The sequence below is a fragment of the Rhipicephalus microplus genome, chromosome 7 (genome assembly GCF_043290135.1).
Source record: "Rhipicephalus microplus isolate Deutch F79 chromosome 7, USDA_Rmic, whole genome shotgun sequence".
Classification (NCBI taxonomy): domain Eukaryota; kingdom Metazoa; phylum Arthropoda; class Arachnida; order Ixodida; family Ixodidae; genus Rhipicephalus; species Rhipicephalus microplus.
In genome coordinates this window covers 27,840,107-27,858,842 of record NC_134706.1, presented here as the reverse complement: position 1 = coordinate 27,858,842, position 18,736 = coordinate 27,840,107, and the positions used below count along the sequence as shown (strand labels likewise).

The following is an 18,736-nucleotide window of genomic DNA, read 5'->3' as shown; positions in this document are numbered from 1 at the left end:
ATACACCAGGGGCGCAGGGCGGTACATGAAGCCATACAAGTGCTCCAGGAACGAACGTTGGTGCAGAACGATGGTCGTCATCACGGATCTCCTTCTGGCGCTGTTGGTCGGATGTAGTAAGCCGCTTGGCTAGCTTGCGGCACTCTTCTGCGTAACGAGCGGCTTCCGAGACAGGCTTGTATTCGGAGGGATCTGGCGAGTATGGCAGTAAAGTGTCGATGGTGTGTGATGGTTCGCGACCGTACAGGAGAAAAAAATGGGGAAAACCCGGTAGTGACTTGCGTAGCGGTATTATACGCGTATGTAACAAATGGGAGAACGAGGTCCCAGTTTGTTTGATCAGAAGCGACATGCGTAGCAAGCATGTCCCCCAGAGTACGATTAAACCGCTCAGTCAAGCCGTTCGTCTGTGGGTGGTAGGCTGTACTCTTCCGGTGAACCATATGGCACTGTTGAAGAAGTGCTTGTATTACATCGGAGAGGAAAACACGCCCTCGGTCACTGAGGAGTTCTCGAGGAGGACCATGACGAAGCACAAAACGATTGAGTATGAAAGTTGCGACGTCTTGTGTTGCAGCTGTGGGGAGAGCAGCAGTTTCAGCGTACCGTGTTAGATGATCCACTGCCACGATAGCCCATCGGTTGCCTGCCGTTGTTAATGGTAGTGGTCCGTAGAGGTCAATTCCTACTCGGTCGAATGGGCGGTCTGGGCATGGAAGTGGCTGCAATGAACCTGTTGCAGCATGTGGCGGGCTTTTCCGCCGCTGACGTTCGTGGCAGCCACGAATAAACTGGCGGACGAAAGTAAACATTCCGCGCCAGTAATACCTTTTTCGTAAGCGCTCGTAGGTCTTGAAAACACCGGCGTGAGCACATTGCGGGTCGGAATGAAACGACGCGCAGATGGTAGAGCGCAGCGTTCGGGGAATGACTAGTAGCCATTTCCTACCATCTGCTGAATAGTTGCGCCGGTACAAAAGGCCATCCCGAATACTGAAGTGCGGAGCCTGGCGGCGCAGGGTTCGAGTGGTTGGAAGTGTCGGTGCCTTGGATAACGCATCAAGAAGCGAAGCGATCCATGGGTCATTGCGTTGTGCAGAAGAGATGGTGTCCTCGTCAAGCACTGACAACGTGTTGTCCGAGGAAACAGATGCGATGTCCGGGGATAGGGGAGATCATGACAGTGCATCAGCATCGGCATGCTTGTGGCCGGAACGATATACCACGCGAATGTCATATTCTTGAAGCCGAAGAGCCCAACGGGCAAGACGACCTGATGGGTCCTTAAGCGAAGATAACCAGCATAATGCGTGGTGGTCCGTTACTACATCAAAAGCACGGCCATAAAGGTATGGGCGGAACTTGACAAGCGCCCAAACGATCGCCAAGCATTCCTTCTCGGTGACGCTGTAGTTTGATTCAGCCTTGGTAAGAGTTCTGCTGGCGTAGGCGACGACATACTCGGTGAATCCAGGCTTGCGTTGCGCGAGAACCACACCGAGGCCGACACCACTGGCGTCGGTGTGGACCTCAGTTGCTGCCGTAGGATCGTAGTGACGCAGTATTGGTGGCGAAGTGAGGAGACGACGAAGGGTACAGAAGGCTTAGTCACACTCAGAAGACCATGACGAGATATCAGTGGTGCTGCCTATAAGTTTGGTCAAAGGCGCAATGATAGAGGCGAAGTTGCGCACGAACCGGCGAAAGTAGGAGCATAACCCCACGAAGCTCGTAACTGCTTCATAGTCGTTGGTTTGGGGAAGTCGGCGACAGCACGTAACTTAGCCGGGTCTGGAAGTATACCATCCTTTGATACGACGTGCCCGAGAATCGTAAGTTGCCGAGCAGCGAAGTGACACTTCTTGAGGTTGAGTTGGAGCTGAGCATTCTTCAGGCACGTGAGGACGTGTTTGAGGCGCTCGAGATGTGTTCCAAAGTCTGGCGCAAAGACTACTATATCGTCGAGATAGCAGAGACAGATTTGCCATTTCAAACCCCGAAGAACCGAGTCCATCATGCGCTCGAAGGTGGCAGGCGCATTGCAGAGGCCGAAGGGCATGACATTAAATTCATACAGAGCGTCCGGTGTCACGAAGGCTGTTTTTGGTCGATCGGCATCTGCAAGGGGGACCTGCCAGTACCCTGAGCGCAAATCTAATGATGAAAAAAACTCGGCACCTTGTAAAGTATCAAGGGCATCGTCAATCCTGGGTAAAGGATACACGTCTCTTCGAGTGATCTTATTTAGGCGCCGGTAATCCACGCAGAAGCGAACGGAACCATCCTTTTTTTTAACGAGCACTACAGGTGAGGCCCATGGACTTTGTGAAGGTTGAATGACGCCACGTTGCAGCATCTCAGCGGTGATACCGGCTGAAATTGCGGGTATCACCGATAACCAACTGTTCCGTGCTGCCTTAGCCAATATTGTATATGCAGAAATATCTGATGTTTAATCTGTGTTTGTGTGACCACATTGTTGCGATAATACTAATTTGTTTTGTCTTTCCTTTTCCTTTTTATGTACACAACGTTTTTTGTAACCATGCTACCTCATGTTATGCCTTTGTTCTGTACCACTCCCCTCTGTAATGCCTCTGGCCCTGAGGGTATGATAAATAAATAAATAAATAAATAAATATCGTTCACCTGTTCGGTAATAACTTGGCGTTCCGCCGCAGAAACACGATATGGTCGCTGTCGTAGTGGCGCATGGGAGCCGGTATCGATGTAATGTAGAGTGGTAGAAGTGCGGCCAAGTGATGGTTTAACAACATCGAAAGATTCGCGGTACTGGTACAGCAGTTGGAGGAGTTCAGATCGTTCAGATGGTGACAGTCCGTCTGCGATCGCCGAATCGAACACTTTTGAAGCCTGTAGATGAGAGTGGTTAAGAGCACTGACGGCGGCGAGGTCACTTTGGGATGATTCTTGCGGCACGGTAAAAATTTGTCCGTTATCAATGGGCTGTACGCATCCAAGAGACTCGCCTTTAAACAGTTTGATGGTATGCGGAAAGGGATTGGTAAGGCAGAGAGCACTGGCTCCATTAGAAATTGAGAGGGCTGAATACGGGAGCAGAAGTGGTTTCCGACTTAGAAAGAGGCTTGATGGCTCGAAAAATGCTACTTCATCACGCATGCCGTCGGAGACCACAGGGAGCAAAACAGCTGTTGTCGGTGGAATGTCAGTGTCTTCTTTGACAACTAGCTTGTGCGCGGCTTGATTAGTGTGGTCGTAGGGCTGGTCGAAGAACGGAAGCAGTTCAAGTTCGGAACGGGCACAATCTATAACGGCACGATTACGAGATAGGAAATCCCAGCCAAGTATGATGTCATGAGAGCACGAGGAAAGGACGATAAACTCAACAATGTAGTGGTCCTCCGCAATTTTGAGTCGGGCAGTGCAGGCGGCTATAAGACGAACAGGTTCTCCATTTGCTGCACGTAAGAACATATCAAGCGGCGTGGTCACCTTTCGGAGCTTGCGGCAAAGTTTGACGTCTATAACAGACACAGCGGCACCGGTATCCACAAGAGCGTATGCATGGGCGCCGTCTACAAAAACTTCGACGATATTTGACGGCAAGGTGCGAGGACTTGAAGATTTCCATGGCGCAGTTCTTGCCCCTTGAACTGTGACGGCTAGTTTCCCTCATTTTGAGGGGCTGGTCGTGGACGCATGGGTGACAAAGAGCGTCGATTGGGTGAACGTGAGCGATGAGACGAAGTTGCTGGATAGTCACGGGAAGACGTGTTTGACTGACGATCCGAACTTTCATAACCAAAAGGTAGTCGGTCCATGTAGTTGCTTCGTGGTCGGACGTCTGTGTAGGCGGGCACGCGACGACAGCAGTATCGGGAGATATGGCCAGGTCCGCCGCACGCAAAACAGATCGGGCGGTTATCGCGCGTTCGCCAGGCATTTGCAGCAAGGGGCACCGCCCACGCGGCATACGGCTGAGTCGAGGCTGTGGTAGCGAGGGGAGGAGCCCATGCGACGGAAGACTGAGTAGGAGCGGTGACATGCGGCAGTCCATTGAACGGCGAGGGCTGGTGTGGCTGCTGCCTCTTTACTGCGTCAGCATAAGTAAGAGGCGCGGCGACAACTTGCTGCTGAAAGGGCACTGGCATAGCCTCGGTAATCTGGTCCTGAAGTGCATGTCGGAGCATGGGAGCTAACGGTGTCGGTGGTTGCTCTTGCTGCTGCTGCGGGGGCTCTTGGCGCTGACAAAACGGCAGGAGGGAAAGCTGACGTGCGACCTCCTCACGCACAAAGTCTTTCATTTGTGCTAGAAGGTGGGAGTGGTCAGGTACGGCGTCCAGTGTAGCGAGTGGTTGGTTAGGCTGAAATGGACGACGGGTGAGAGCTCGTTGCCGTCGCAATTCGTCGTAGTTCTGGCACAGAGTTACCACTTCAGACACCGTGCCAGGAGACTTCGCCAGGAGCATTTGAAAGACGTCGTCATCAACACCTTTCATAATGTGCTGGATCTTGGCACTTTCGCTCATTGCGGCATCGACGCGCTTGCAGAGATCGAGTATATCTTCAATATAGGCGGTAAACGTTTCGGCAGGTTCTTGTGCCCGTGAGCGCAGGCGTTGTTCGGCGCGCAACTTCCGCACGGCAGGGCGACCGAAAACCGAGGATATTGCCTGCTTGAAAGTGGCCCAGTTCTCGAACTCGGATTCGTGGTTTGTGTACCACAGTTTCGCCACATTAGCCAAGTAAAAGTTGACGGTGCTCAGCTTAGCAGCGTCATCCCACCTGTTTGGTCCACTGACTTTTTCGTAGGACGACAGCCAGTCCTCGACGTCCTGGTCTTCGGCGTCCGAAAAGATCGGGGGTCTCGCTGGTGAACCGGGCCACTGTTGAACCGGGCGCTGGTGAACCGGGAATAACTGTTGGGTTTTTACATTCTAAAACCACAATATGATTACGAGGGTCGCAATAAAGGAGGACCACGGAAATTTTAAGCAACTAGTATTCTCTAATGTACACTTAAGCATAGAAGCTTCACGCATTTCTGCCTCCACCAAAACGTGGCACCTGCGACTGAGATTTAATCTCGGGAACTTTGGGTCAGGAGCCAAGCAATGTTTACCCCATGGACACTCTGTTTCAATGAGATTTTGTCTCCTTGATAAAACAAGATCAATGCTGACTGCCCAATTTAATTGCCGATGAAGCGGCCAATCGTGAATGTGAGTGACACCACATAATGTCATATTGATGAAAGAAAGTACACCTACCAAATAAAAGTTAATGAACAAAAATGCAACAGCTTGCACATGAAAGCCTCGTTCATACCGAACGCTTGAGCTATATTGTTAATGAGGCTTCTGTATGAAAGCTCAAATTTATTTCCTTGCAAACTTTTTCTTGTCTGTGTACGTTTTCATTTTGATCACGTTTTATCACCGTGAGATGGGTTTACATTACACTATTTCGTAATGTCTCGCTGCATTAACGGTGGTTTGAACAAACATGTGCTCAAAGAAGCGCGGCAGCTGCAACAAGTTCTGAAACACAGACCTCGAAGGAAACAGGAAGCCCTGAAAAAAAATTCATTTCCTAGTCGATATCTCTGCCTGACAGGCAACAAATGGTCCAAATTTTCACAGTTGGCACCTTGCAAAATGTGCCGTCTCCCGGAACAGAGGAATGGCAGCAAAAAAAAAAAGGCGAAAGACGAATTTGGTAAATTGATTGATTAATTGGTTGTATTAGCAACATACCAGTGAGAAGTGCCCCGATAAACACAGAGGGGCGGAGGTAGCATGACCAATGAGGACAAATCGAGAGTGACATCATCCCGTCGTGCTCACCTGTGACAAGAGGAACAAGGAGACTATGCTGCTGACTTTCTTCCGGTCGTCCTGCAAGAAGTCACGCCACGCCGGTCACGAATACGACAGCCTACAAGTCGGCACAGCAGAGAGACGACAAACAGCCATGAAAGAACGCTTTGTAAATGCAGTAGTGGACGTGCGTGTCTGTATGTGCTCTCACGTTGCAATGATATCATGGGCGTCTAAGCGGACCGAAGGGACACATTAGTTATGCTGCATAATGCCAGCTATCAGCGTCTACTTCACTCTTTATTCAAGCCCCAAGATATGCTTTCTCACGTGCACGTTGAGAAAAAAAAGCGGCCTTAAAGGACGGTTATAGCGGGACGAGAAAGACGTAGCCAAAAGGCGCACAGTTTACAATACCATGGTAAAGTGTCGTGCAAAAACATGACAAAGGAATGACTGGCGATCAATCAAGAGCAATAATTATTATGCTGCCTCCTCAAATTACGTTGTATGCAGTCTACTCTTAACACAATTAAATTGGACACATGGTCCCCTTCCCCAGTTACACGTATATGCAAGGACATTACATCTTTTGGCCCATCTATATGTAATAAGGGCTGTAAATATTGGCTCGCTGTGAACAAGGAACTCATGCGGGGCATCGACATGTCAAAAACTTATCTTGAAATCGCATCACAGCGTCTCAGTTGACACTCAGTCCTTGCCTTGTGTTGTTTACTGAGGTGAAATTGTATTGTTTTGTATTTTTATCAGTTCTTAAAGAGACACCAAAAGAAAAAACATTTTTTCACGCTTTAATAAATTACAAATTCACAACACCAAATAACGCAGCGAGAATCTTACCACGAGAAGATGTTTGGCGAGCGATTAAACCCACGAAAAATATAACGTGGGTGGTGACACGACCTTGAAACTCCCACACGTGATTCCATAGATTTTTTACGGCATTTACTAGGCCATATGCAGTTGCTAATCGATAAAAATGAAGGACATCATACTGCGAGGGGGCCATGGACATAATGTATCAAGTTTCAGGAAATTTCATTAAGCCAATTTCGCCAAAATACAAAATATGCCACATGAAATCGGTAATGTTTCATGTGGATATTTCGTGCAAAATTTAAAAATGAAACTTCTAATTTAATTTCTCCTCTATTAATAAGCATACGACAATTGAATTAACGGCATTAGGGTTCTATGGGTACAATTTTTCAATCTATGTCGATTCACTGCTTCAGTGGAGTGTCCCTTTAGGTGTATTCTTCAACCATGCAGGTTAAGACATGCTTTAATGCATAACAAAGAGAAACATGCTGATGTTATTCCCGCCCAAGAGTCGCAACTTCCAAAGAGAGAAAGTAAACGTAACGCAGCTGCGCACTCACCGCTAGGCACGGGTGGGGTCCCTGGACGAGGGAGTACACGTAGAGGGGCACCAGGAGCCGGTTGAGGAGATGGTCGGTGAGCACCGCATTCAGGGCTTCGATCCGAAGGCACAGGATGTCATTCACGTAGTGCAGGTGGTCCAAGTGTTCGGCCACCAGGTCCGACAGACGCGTGCTGTAGCCGTGCCTGCACCGAGAAAAAGAGACGGTTTCACACGATCTATCGCACATGCCCACATGTGGGGCGTGTTGTACCACATGTGCTTGCACGCGTTCAATGTTGGAAAGCAGTACAGAGGCTGCTAGAAAAACCATGGAGAACTACGGATTACACGTCATTTAGTCACAACACGTCGTCAAACAAGATGTCGCTGCAACCCATGTTAAAGCAAGGGGATTTGTTGAAATCAAGGAGCCCTTATTGAAATGCTAGTTCCAGCAATACTCATTACTCAACATCTCGCAACTTCAGGCCTTCATCTCTCCTGGACATCTGTCAAGCTTGCACCTTTAGCCGTGCAGGGGTGTCAACTTCTTTGCTAGAGATACGCTTCATGCCTCTTTATGATTTTATCATTTTGGCCTTGCACTGCTTGACCAGCCCCTTTGCCTGAAATGCTGGTGCATATGTGAGGTTCTTATCATTTCACATCTTAACTAGATTGGTTGACATTGTGCCACTGCCACTGCACTGTAGCGCTATCGTTGCCTGCATCACTGCAAAGCTGTTGTTGTCATTTTACACGTCGCAGTCATTACATCATTGCTACCAAGAATTTAATATCAGCCTCTCCATGCCATTATCCTTGTCCTTGTGACGTCGTCGTTGCCACCTCTGCCGTCCCGCCACTGTCACAGATGTCAGCGTCATGCAAACATGGTCATTATGCCTGTCGAAGTGCAACATGTTTCAAGTTGCACATCGTGACAGCCTTATGCACATTTTGGATCTCCGCACCAAGAAACAGCTGGGCACACCAGCACTCTTAGATCTCTTTAGTTTGAAAACTACGGGGTGTGAAGCGACTCCTTTGCGTCTCCTGCTGCGCGGTCGAGTTTTAACGCATTATCAGCCCGATGATCTGGCTTATTACCACAGTCTTTGTGCTACAGTAGCCATCTCGTTAACCTAATATATTTACAAATTTGCACAGTTTGACATTAGTGTAGGACGAACATAAATGATAGGCACAGCATAGAAAATATGACAGACACCCTATATAAACTGTGATCGAGCCGCCTGCATGTTCGTGCTCTTAGGGCTGTGAGGCTGGGTTGATATATGTACTCAAACTTGCACGGCATGAAATAAGTGCACCAGGGACAAGAAGGACATGTCAGTACAAGAATAGTATCTCTACTTGAGTGTCTTGTACACCTCCTGCTTCGAGCAACATATATTCTCTCAATGTGTAGGAACCAGCGTATCAGAGGGGTCGTTTAATTTCAAGCTGGTAGAACCTCACGTCTTGTGTTTCCTGCCGCACATTGGCATTCGCTGCATTGCCTGTCTGGCGTTCTACGTAGCGAGAAGCTACAAAAAAGGGGCCACTTTTCCGTGGTCGTTTCAAGAGCAGAGAGAAGTTAAAAGTTAATAAAAGAAGAAGAAAACAGAAAGAAGTACGTAGGGGCATTGAGGCACACGGGATAGCTGGAGAGGAGGAAGAAGGCGTTTGGCCACACCTGGTTACAACCTAAGAAAATACCACAGCTCCACACACAGTACCCTCCCACACCCGCCCTTCCCATACAGCAGTGCTAGCCGGTTTTCGTACGAATCGTGAACACATTTGCCCAGCTAATGTAAATAGTAAGCACATTAGGAATACGAGATTCGTCGCTACAGCCTACAACATTACGACTGGCCGAGTGGCGTTTTCGGAACCCCAAACCAAATTCACCAGGGCGTTCAGTTTTCTACCTAGAACCAGTGACGCAAACGCAGGTCTGTATTGGGACGGTCAACTTTCTGAAACGCTGAAGTCCTCGATTTCGTTAAAATAAGTGTTACTGGATTGAACACTTGTGCAAGTTTTCTGAGGGAGGGACGACGCCTGCGGGTGGAGATGACATTCTTTTCCTTCTGTTGCAGCAGAGTATAGCGAGCCACATCTCGGCAGGCTCTCGACTGAACGAAACTAAAAACACAATTGCTACGTGGAATCTCAATGGATGCCCCTCATAGTCATAACAGTAGCTTTGGTCATTAGTTATCAATAAATCATCCAGAAGTAACAATAATGATAATATCCGGGGTTTAACATCCCAAAAGCATGATATGATTACGAGAAACGTGGCAGTGCAGGGCTTACAGAAATTTTGACCACCGGGGGTTCTTTAATGTGCACATAAACCTAAGTACAAGGGTCTCAAAGATTTTTCCCTCCATTCAAACTGCAGCCGCAGCTGCAGCCAGCATTCAATCCTGCAACCTTCGGGTTGGCAATCGAGCGCCACAAGCATTAGACCACCACGGCGGGGCAAAGCATTCAGGACTACCCCTGCGTCATCTTCCAATAGCATTTCCGGATGGAAACCAACCGAATGCCTTTGCAAAACTATTCAGAACCACGCTGCCTTCAATAAAAGGTCACGTTCTGACCCAGTGAGAGCAAACGTTTGTTTTTTGGCTTGTTTAGCATGTTTCTGAAGGCTGTACAAGGTTGCAGCTGCAACATAGGTTACAAAAATGTAGCAAATGCATCTCTCAAGGACTGGAACACACACAAACACACAAAAAGTTTCAAAAGCTACAATGAAATAACGGGACAGAGGGTGTGTAGTCTTTCTTATGTCCATCTAGGAAGCTGCAATCCAAGTAAGCCCAAAACAGTTGCGCACTCACTCAGCATGTGTGACGCAGCTGTCCAGCTCAAGGACGTGCTTGCCGATGAAGTAGACGAGGTTGGAGAAGTACGGTGCGGCCGTCCGATCGCGGATGAACTTCAGCATCGCCCGGTCCTCCACTGAGAGAGGAAAAAGAAAGGCGAAGGAGAAGGGAGGCGGAGACAGGAAGAGAAAAGACGAAGCGTAACAGAGATGTCATCAGAGAGAGAGAGACAGAACGCTTCTGGGGAAAGAGTTAGAGAAGCTCCAGCTTTTACACAATCTGAAACGTAGAGTTCCCTATAAGTACACTAGAGGGAACTCTGGCACTAGTGTCGATGGAAGCAGCAACACACGGCACTTCAGCCAGCATAGGAATGGTGGGTAGTACACAAATTCGCCTAATCTTTATCCTTTCGGCACTGTTTGGCTTTGCGTGGCTTGGAGTTGCTCTGTCACGAAACGATAACCGGCAACTGTTCAGCAGCTGACCTTCACCACCTTAATCATTTAGGCTCACCTATTCGAAGTGTGCCTCAAAATTGACAACGGTGCATTTTTTTATTTGCAACAAAATCAAAACACGGGAATAAACAAGGCCACAAGTGTTATCTTGCAAGCACGATGACTAGGCAAATTTGTGCGCTACCCATCATTCTCATGGTGGCTACACGATTGCAGCACCAGAATCCCCACTTTTTAATTTTGGGAACTAGTCTATCCCCTCAAAAACCAAGAATAAAAGGATGGCTCGATTTGCAGCGATAACGAAATTTTACAGTCGAAGCTCCCCTTTCAGAACCCAAACTGCACTGTTTCTGTCGTGTCCTCCTTAACGTGTACGTCTATTCATCTTCGACTTAAATCCCCCCCTGGCTGTTGTAATCTCAATGCGCCACACAAAATTATTTTTCCAGTCTAAATCTTTGTAATTATAAACTGCCTCAACTGAGACACCTGCACTGAAGAACACAAATACGCTAAGCGTGGCTGAAAGATCCCAATAAAGGGTTGTTACAGTAAGAACTCTGTGTTGTGATAACAGCAAAGGGGTATTGTTTATCCTAACACAATGAACAAATCAGTCAAGACAGGCATGGTAGGAAACAGTGATCACTATTATACCCCCAGTGCTGTAAAACCACAATTTCCCGCTACACTTGCAAAAGACCTGTGATTCCGTGATAACAGCATCTGCACAGAACTGTTAACAGGTCTACACTGTGATAACAGTTTCAAACAATGCAGGGCTGTTAATGCAATGTACTGTGCTGTATGATAAGTGATTGCAATACAGGTTATGGCAATATTTCTGTTTTTGGTGCTTTTGGTGCCCTGTATTGAACACTTAAATTTTGCCCTGTTTGGATGTACTTCTTGATAACAGCCCAGCTAGTGTCAACACCTACATACACCTACAGCTAGTGTCAACACCTACAACACCTACATAGTGCAGATAAGAACTCTGTTTTGACGAAATCTCTGCACTGGTACAGCTGTGCAGTGACTTTTCAGAGCCTGGCATAACACACCATTTTTATATGAAATAACGGAGTTCACAATGTGGGGATAGTCATGTGCAGTGCCACCAAAACAACATTGCCAATGCAAGATGAACACACCCCAAGTGTCGTGTTTCAGGTGCTGTACCAATCCTCCAATATGAAACAACCGAGACGTTGTAAGGGTAGCAGATCTGGTCACAACCGTGCACATGCTAATTTTGTCCTTCGTTTTGCAACAAGCGTTGCTAAAGTCACAGGGCAATGAGGTTCCCTAAGCCACTTAGCAGACTTGAGCGATGGGAATTGGATGTTTATAGTAGACGGGAAAGTGCAACACAAAGCAACTACAGGAGACAAATGATTCTTTACCCTTTCAGATAATATTACCTATGAAGAACCGTCTGTAAATGTGTTCAATTCACACATTATTTCAATGCACTCTATATCCTACTGCCAACAAAAATATTGTCATACTATGTTGGCTTATGAATTTAGCAACTAAATATCTGTTCATCTTGAAGTCATACATGTTCTGTTTTCACATAAATAGAATCGATTCTCAGGCTAGAAATATAGTAGAAATTCATTTTTAGTTATGTTCAATTGAAGCAACAAAAAGTTATAGTAACGTTTTTATGTGTAAGTATGATTTAAAAGCTACAAAATATATACATACTACCTGTCTGGTGATGGCACAGATATTTTGTAAAGATAAGAAAACTGGCTGGACAATGACATGACAGCTTAAAACCACGAGAGGTTATGATATCCTTGAATCTTGATATTTGCCCCTAAAATTGAATTAAATTTTGCAGGAGAGAACGAAATCTGGTTATGTTAGAACTCAAAGCTTTTTCTTTCTTTTCTCAATACAACCCCTCCCCTGTTTCTCGCTGAAAAGAAATTATTGCTCTCACGCGAATGATTGATCGCATTAGGTGACGCTAATTTTCCTTCACGGCAGAAACTAATACCAAAAGACACGATAGCAATTATAATATCGTCAGTCTTATGTGCCAAAACCATAATATGATTACGAGCCACGCATTAGCAGAAGGCCCTGAAAGTTTCAATTAACGGCTGAAAAACAGAGCTATGTCATGTATAATAAGACCATCTCAAGCTCAATGCGCGACTTCCGTGTGGTTGTAGATAACTTCCGATACTTTGATTCCTATTCGTACGGAAGAGTACATTCGGCGACTTGCCTTCGTAATACTAAAGCACTGCTGGAAAAATAATAAAATGAAAGAAGCAGAACATGCAGAGACGTCTCATTCAGACATATTGATTTAGGGGAAACAAAACACAACAAAACAATGCCTCAAGTTCATTGCAAATTAGGGTCATGCAACAACATTAAAAAGAAAGCTCGGCCCTGGTGGTTCCGCTACGATACACACCACAAAATATGCAACAACGGTATGCAAGTCACATACATTGTGAGAGGTGGCACCTACGGTCAGCTACAACATAAGAATGAACGCAAGCTCCGACCCCCACAACTGTAATACATAATAATAATATCTATCTGACGCCTAATATCCCTAAAACACAATTTAATTATAAGTAAGGCTGTAGTGAACGGCTCCAAAAATTCTGACTTTAGTTGTTGCTTAACTTGCACTGACGTCGTACAGTACAGAGAGCCTCTAGCATTTCGCCTTCATCGAAATGCGACGGTCGAGTCTGGGATAAAACCCCCGACCTCCTGGTCAGCCCCCCCCCCCCAAGAACTGCGCTGTGTCTGCTATTCATCTGTGCAAAAGTTGTGCTAGGTGGCTTTCATTGTAACCGTAAGCACTTTTTTGCTGCAAACGTAGATACTACTGATTTATTAATAAAGAGTTTGTTGTGCCCACACAAAATCTTTAGTTTCCCCAAGCGGTGATGTCAGAATGGCCACTGAAGTTTGCCAAAAGTTAAAGTCTCTGATTGAAAAGCCAGCACCACGATTGTGTGTCTACATAAGAAAACCACCTCGAGGTGCCTAACCTTACCTTAGGCGCGCCACGCCGCGGTGGTCTCGTGGCTAAGGTACTCGACTGCTGACCCGCAGGTCGCGGGTTTGAATCACATGGAGGCGAAAATGTTGTAGGCCCGTGTACTCGGATTTGTGTGCACGTTAAAGAACCTCAGCTGGTCGAAATTTCCGGAGCCCTCCACTACGGCGTCTCTCATAATCATATGGTGGTTTTGGGATGTTAAACACATATCAATCATCCATTGCCAAAAAGCGCAAATGCGATTGCATGGAGGCAAACTTTTTCTGAGCGGAACAGCAACAGCTGTAGGCGGAGCTCACACTTAGGTTGTAACCAACTGTAGCCGTAGAAGAAAAGTGAGGCCTTGACGGCTCGTAATCCCCGCTCCCGAACGCTATCTGCCGAAACCGTAAAGACACAAACCGAACCGGAAGGTGTCATGCAGCGCATGTGTGGTGTAGTATGTGGACGTCGTCCAGTGGTGAGGTGAGGGTTACACCCAACAGAAGAAGGTATGTACAACAGCGATACGTCGTCTGCCTTGCGCGAGCAGCCGGCTTTTCGTATGCTTACCACGTCCATTTTTTCTCTTATGTTTGGATTGCAGCATGCCCTCGGGCCTGCTGGCATTAGCTTCTGCAACGGGATGGATTCCAAAAAAAGAGAGGTATCCCCCCTGAGCCGCCTGTCCATGTAACAGCGTCGCTACACAAATGTTTTTCGAGTCGTGTTCCACCGCTGAACCGCACACAACAGTCTGAAGAAAGGCCGGTGCCAAGGTAATTAAACTACAGTCGAACCCACATACAACAACTTTCAGGCGCCATGAAAATTCTTGTTATAACTAGTGATTGTAAGGAATGAGCTGCACAAAAAAGAAAAGCAATATAGGGAACTGGGAAACTGTTGCAAGAAAAGCATAACAATTGATAAGATATGCCAATGTGCACTTGCAATAAAGGCAACATAGATAAATACAGTCACTTGCAGATTTTTTGGATGTGCTTAGAAATTTTAACGTTTTTGTGGCACTGCCACAAGTCCCACAGATTAAAATAATTAACAAGAATGTCTAAATTTTTAGAGGCTGATGCTCATCAGTGTCAGAATTTTATACTTCTAGCTCAAATTTTGATGCTTGATGCATTAGATTCCTTGTGTTATTTTTTTCAAAGATTTTGCCTTTCACTGCTTTTTAGCACAACCATCCGGCAGTCAGACTGTCATAATTGATAATGCAGCACGAGAGCTCTACTGTAAGTGGGTTCACCTGTATTCCATTCGAATTGCCATTCCCATTGAAGCTTCATCAATAGCTTGAGCAATGCGTGACGCAGTAAGGTGTGAGTCATATAAAAGTCACAGAAGTTAGAACTAAGGAAAAGCGATACGTATGCTAAGTCGACGCAGGCCATCTTCCTGTCTGTCGTTCGCGGTTCAGCTGTCGAAACTCGGTTAAATGTATGAAGCAACTGGTGCACGTTGAAACACTGCTAAAGAAAATGAAACATGCAAAATAACTGGACAGTCAGGCCAGGTACTTTAAATCCATGGTTAATAGAATACAGTACGGCACTGAAACAAGCAGCAAAAAAGTGAGCACTTAACCACTACCCCATTCGGTACGATAATGGAAAACTTGAGCAGCTACGCATCAGAGCATAGCAAAAAAATTTCAGCACAACACGACTCACTTGGCCACAATGCTGATGCCTAAATGCCCTGAGCGCTGCGAAGCCAATCCATTGTGCGCTATCGATGCCTGCACAGCAATAACTGAACCGGTGCAATAAACTGAACTGGGTCTGTCTCTGCATCACCACTAGATGCGAGAGTCGAGTGCCAAGTGACAACACATGTAAAGTGGCGGCCACTGTTCACACAGGCTCCTCTGACCACCTGGAGGGCACCAAGCGGAGTACTGTGGTACTAGCATCGTGAGCACCAGAGGCACAGTTAGCTGTGCGATGTCAACTACGGTTCCTCCCGGTTCACCGCACGCGCTCTGGTAAAAGTGCGTGCAATCAAGGTTTTGACACTTGTGGCAAAGTAAGAGAGATCGCGGAAGACGAAGCACAGCTAACTACACCTGTGGCCCCCGATTACACTTGCGCCACAACCCTCCGCGCGGTGCCCACTGAAGCACTCCGCAGAGCGTGCTGACCCACTCAGTGTTACGTATAACAATGGCGGCATCTACACATTACTCCTGCATTTAAATGCAAGCACTTGGCGCTGAGTATTGCCGATATGCTTGTTTCCAGCACCTACAGTTGGTGTCGTAGTGACATAACTTCAACTTGAACACTGTTCCCACTGACGTTAGAGCCTACGTTAAGTGTAGCAGTAGAATTTGCAGTGGCCTGACATGGTTATCATAAGAAACCGGTCGCAGCAGTCGTTATACTAAGAAATATTACGCTTCATTTCAATTCGTGGCTGGTGCACGTGTTCTTCCAACGTTTCGTGAAAAACAATGCACAACAACCAATGCCTCAAGCACAAAGGCAAACCAACGTAATTCAAAACGAGGCACAGGGAGCTATACCAAGCACGACGTTTACAAAACATTACTAAAGTAAGACAATCTTCAATCTTAAGCAACGGCTACAGGAACGCTTACCTCGCTTCTCAAAAATATGAAATGAGCAGTCAGTAGACAGTCATAACATAAAGTGGGGCTCACGATCACTACCAGTCTGGATTGATTCTTGGTTTTGATACCGCTTTGTTGAATTATCCAACACAAAATCAGCAAAAAGGGGAACAATAGATGCCTTTTTTTTGTGTGCTTCGATGGCTAAGGTTCCTCATCAGCAGGTTGAACAACACTGCTAAGGGTTGGCTGTGTGAATAGCTCAGTCGTCTCTTGAGTGTTTTTTTTTTTCAGTCGCGAGTAGACACTAATTTATCTTTTTTTCACCGTGTTTTTTTTGTGTTGCCATGCTACTTTCCAGTGACGACACATTGGCGTTGCAAAACTACAAAATCACATGCTTGCTCACTCTTTTTACTATTATAAAATTAGCCTACATGGAAAACATAACCAATTAATCTACCATTACTATTTCACCCCAGCCATTGCACTAATACAGATTAGATTATGTTACTGCCTAAGAACAGGTATAAGTGTTTCCTGTACAAAGGTTCAGCATGCTCAGGACCAAGTCTGGAATGCTTTAACTTGTGACGCACTACCGCCTACTTTGTTATGCTCATGTTCAAACAAAAAACGTTCGGGTACAACAAGTTAAACCACCCATCTAGATAACACGAACGGCCCTGTTCAAAATTTAAGCCTTGCCATATCGTTAGACAATCTGCGCTGGTGACATCAGGATAAACTTTGCAAATTAATAGCCAATCTCTAACGAGACGTCACATTTGCTGCACGTAAACGCAGACGAGGGGAAGCTAACATTCATGAAATTGGCCCGCGTAAAATTAAGACCCACTCGAAAGAAGTGGGGACTGGATTGCATTCGCGTCGAGGATGAATCACCAACTGCCGCCTCACCTTTGAAGACGTTGAGGGTGAGCGTACGGACAGCGATGCGCACCATACTCTCGTTGTGGTTGAAGAACTTGATGGCCTCGGTGTACAAGGGGAAGTCGTTGGTGTGCTGGAACACAGTGTGCCGGCCACTTCAATGACGCATCAACGTTCGACCAACATCATCACAACCCAAGGAGAACACCACCAACAACACCAACACGTGCTAAAAAGGCGTGATAACCAATTTTTATGGTGTCGGTTTCATTTAGTGCAATGGAAAACTTAGTCAGAAGTCTATTCATGGAATGGCAATGCAGAAAACGCTGTAGAACATTTCAAACCAGAATTTTTCGATCAGTGGAAACCATGGTGTCCAACATGCAAAAAATGCTGCGATCAGTGGCACGTGATGCGACAGCAGTTTGTACTTATGCTCCGCTGTTTGCTGCGCATGCATGCATTCTGCCTGCATACGCCGCAGCTCAACGTGTCCACTGGCTGCTACTAAGGCAGCACTGCTTCTGCAGCACCGAATAAAGCACAAATACTATGCACACCAATTCTGAGCACCTCTTATGGTGCGCATGAAAGCATCTGACTGCGCACATCAAACGGAATGGATTAATACTACAGCATTGAGACTCTTCCGCTAGGCAGCATGACATAGCAGTTCTTGTCACTTTCAAACGCAATTTAATAACACTGTCTTACTCTAATTACAAGATTGATGCTTGAATCTGTCACTCTAATTAACGGTCTTTTCATTTTTACCAGGATCTAGTGACATGTTCTAGCCAGTTGTCGGTGCCATTGAGATGCACTGGTGGGCTAGTTGGTCAGTCATGACATCTTAGCACTGTATACGATCAACAAGGAGGACCCAGTGCGTAAAGATAGACAAAACAACAAGCACTTGTGTCTTTTGTCTATCATCACGTACTGTGTAAATGTTGTCCACGATGTGGGCAGCTATATGGGATCACGACACCAACACCTCAACGAACCACAATATTTGAGCAAGTCACCAGGAGTAGTCTTGCAGGTCACTTCGTTAGACAGCAATGTGCCCCCTTTCTTATCTAAACATCTTCCTTATTCATCCACTTGTTCTGAAAAACGTACCAAGTCAAATCTCAACATTCATCGAATTTTTGAGCGTTCTGAAGCGTGCGCTTCCTCTCACCTCGTTGTAGAAAAAATGAATGGTGTGATTGTTGAGCTTGAGCGAGAGAGTCTTCAGGAAAGATATGTAGTACGCCATCACCTGCGATGAAAAATCAAGAACAGATAAGAGAGGTATAAAGTTGTTGGAAACACAACCACAACAAAATACTTTTACATCCATACACGTGAAAAACAAAAGTTACAGGGGCGCTTCCGCCTTTTCATTTGCATCGAACATGAAAGCATGGTAGGTCTGGACAGGCAAGCTACATAGACATACATATTTTTTCTATTTCTATGTTACATGATATTATTGCATGATGCCATCACTTGCCTGCGTGACCTTGCAATTTAAAGATCTCTTGTGGTCATGTGACTAGTCACAGCAGCAGTCTCAATTGATACTGTCACGTCACTTTATGATGTGACCGCTTCGTCGTGTGCTTGAAATGGAGCAACTCAGTTTTCAAATGTTGTGTCACACTGTTATGTCATGGCATCAACTGATCGTGTGGCTTTTCAACTATGTTCTCAAATGGTCACATGACAGTGT

General features: G+C 46.2%; 1 protein-coding gene across 2 annotated transcripts in view; it reads right to left on the bottom strand.

Moving 5' to 3' along the window:
• ema (C-type lectin domain containing ema) overlaps positions 1-18,736 on the bottom strand; it is a 79,547-nt gene that overhangs the window by 46,617 nt on the left and 14,194 nt on the right. The window contains exons 5-10 of one of the 2 annotated variants that reach the window (XM_037431125.2): positions 18,203-18,283; positions 17,041-17,146; positions 14,097-14,159; positions 10,053-10,173; positions 7,208-7,394; positions 5,829-5,879 (exon numbers count right to left, since the gene is read on the bottom strand). In XM_037431125.2, the coding sequence (XP_037287022.2) occupies positions 5,829-5,879; positions 7,208-7,394; positions 10,053-10,173; positions 14,097-14,159; positions 17,041-17,146; positions 18,203-18,283 (609 nt within the window). The remainder of the gene's footprint in view (positions 1-5,828; positions 5,880-7,207; positions 7,395-10,052; positions 10,174-14,096; positions 14,160-17,040; positions 17,147-18,202; positions 18,284-18,736) is intronic. The other variant, XM_037431127.2, reaches the window with a different exon arrangement.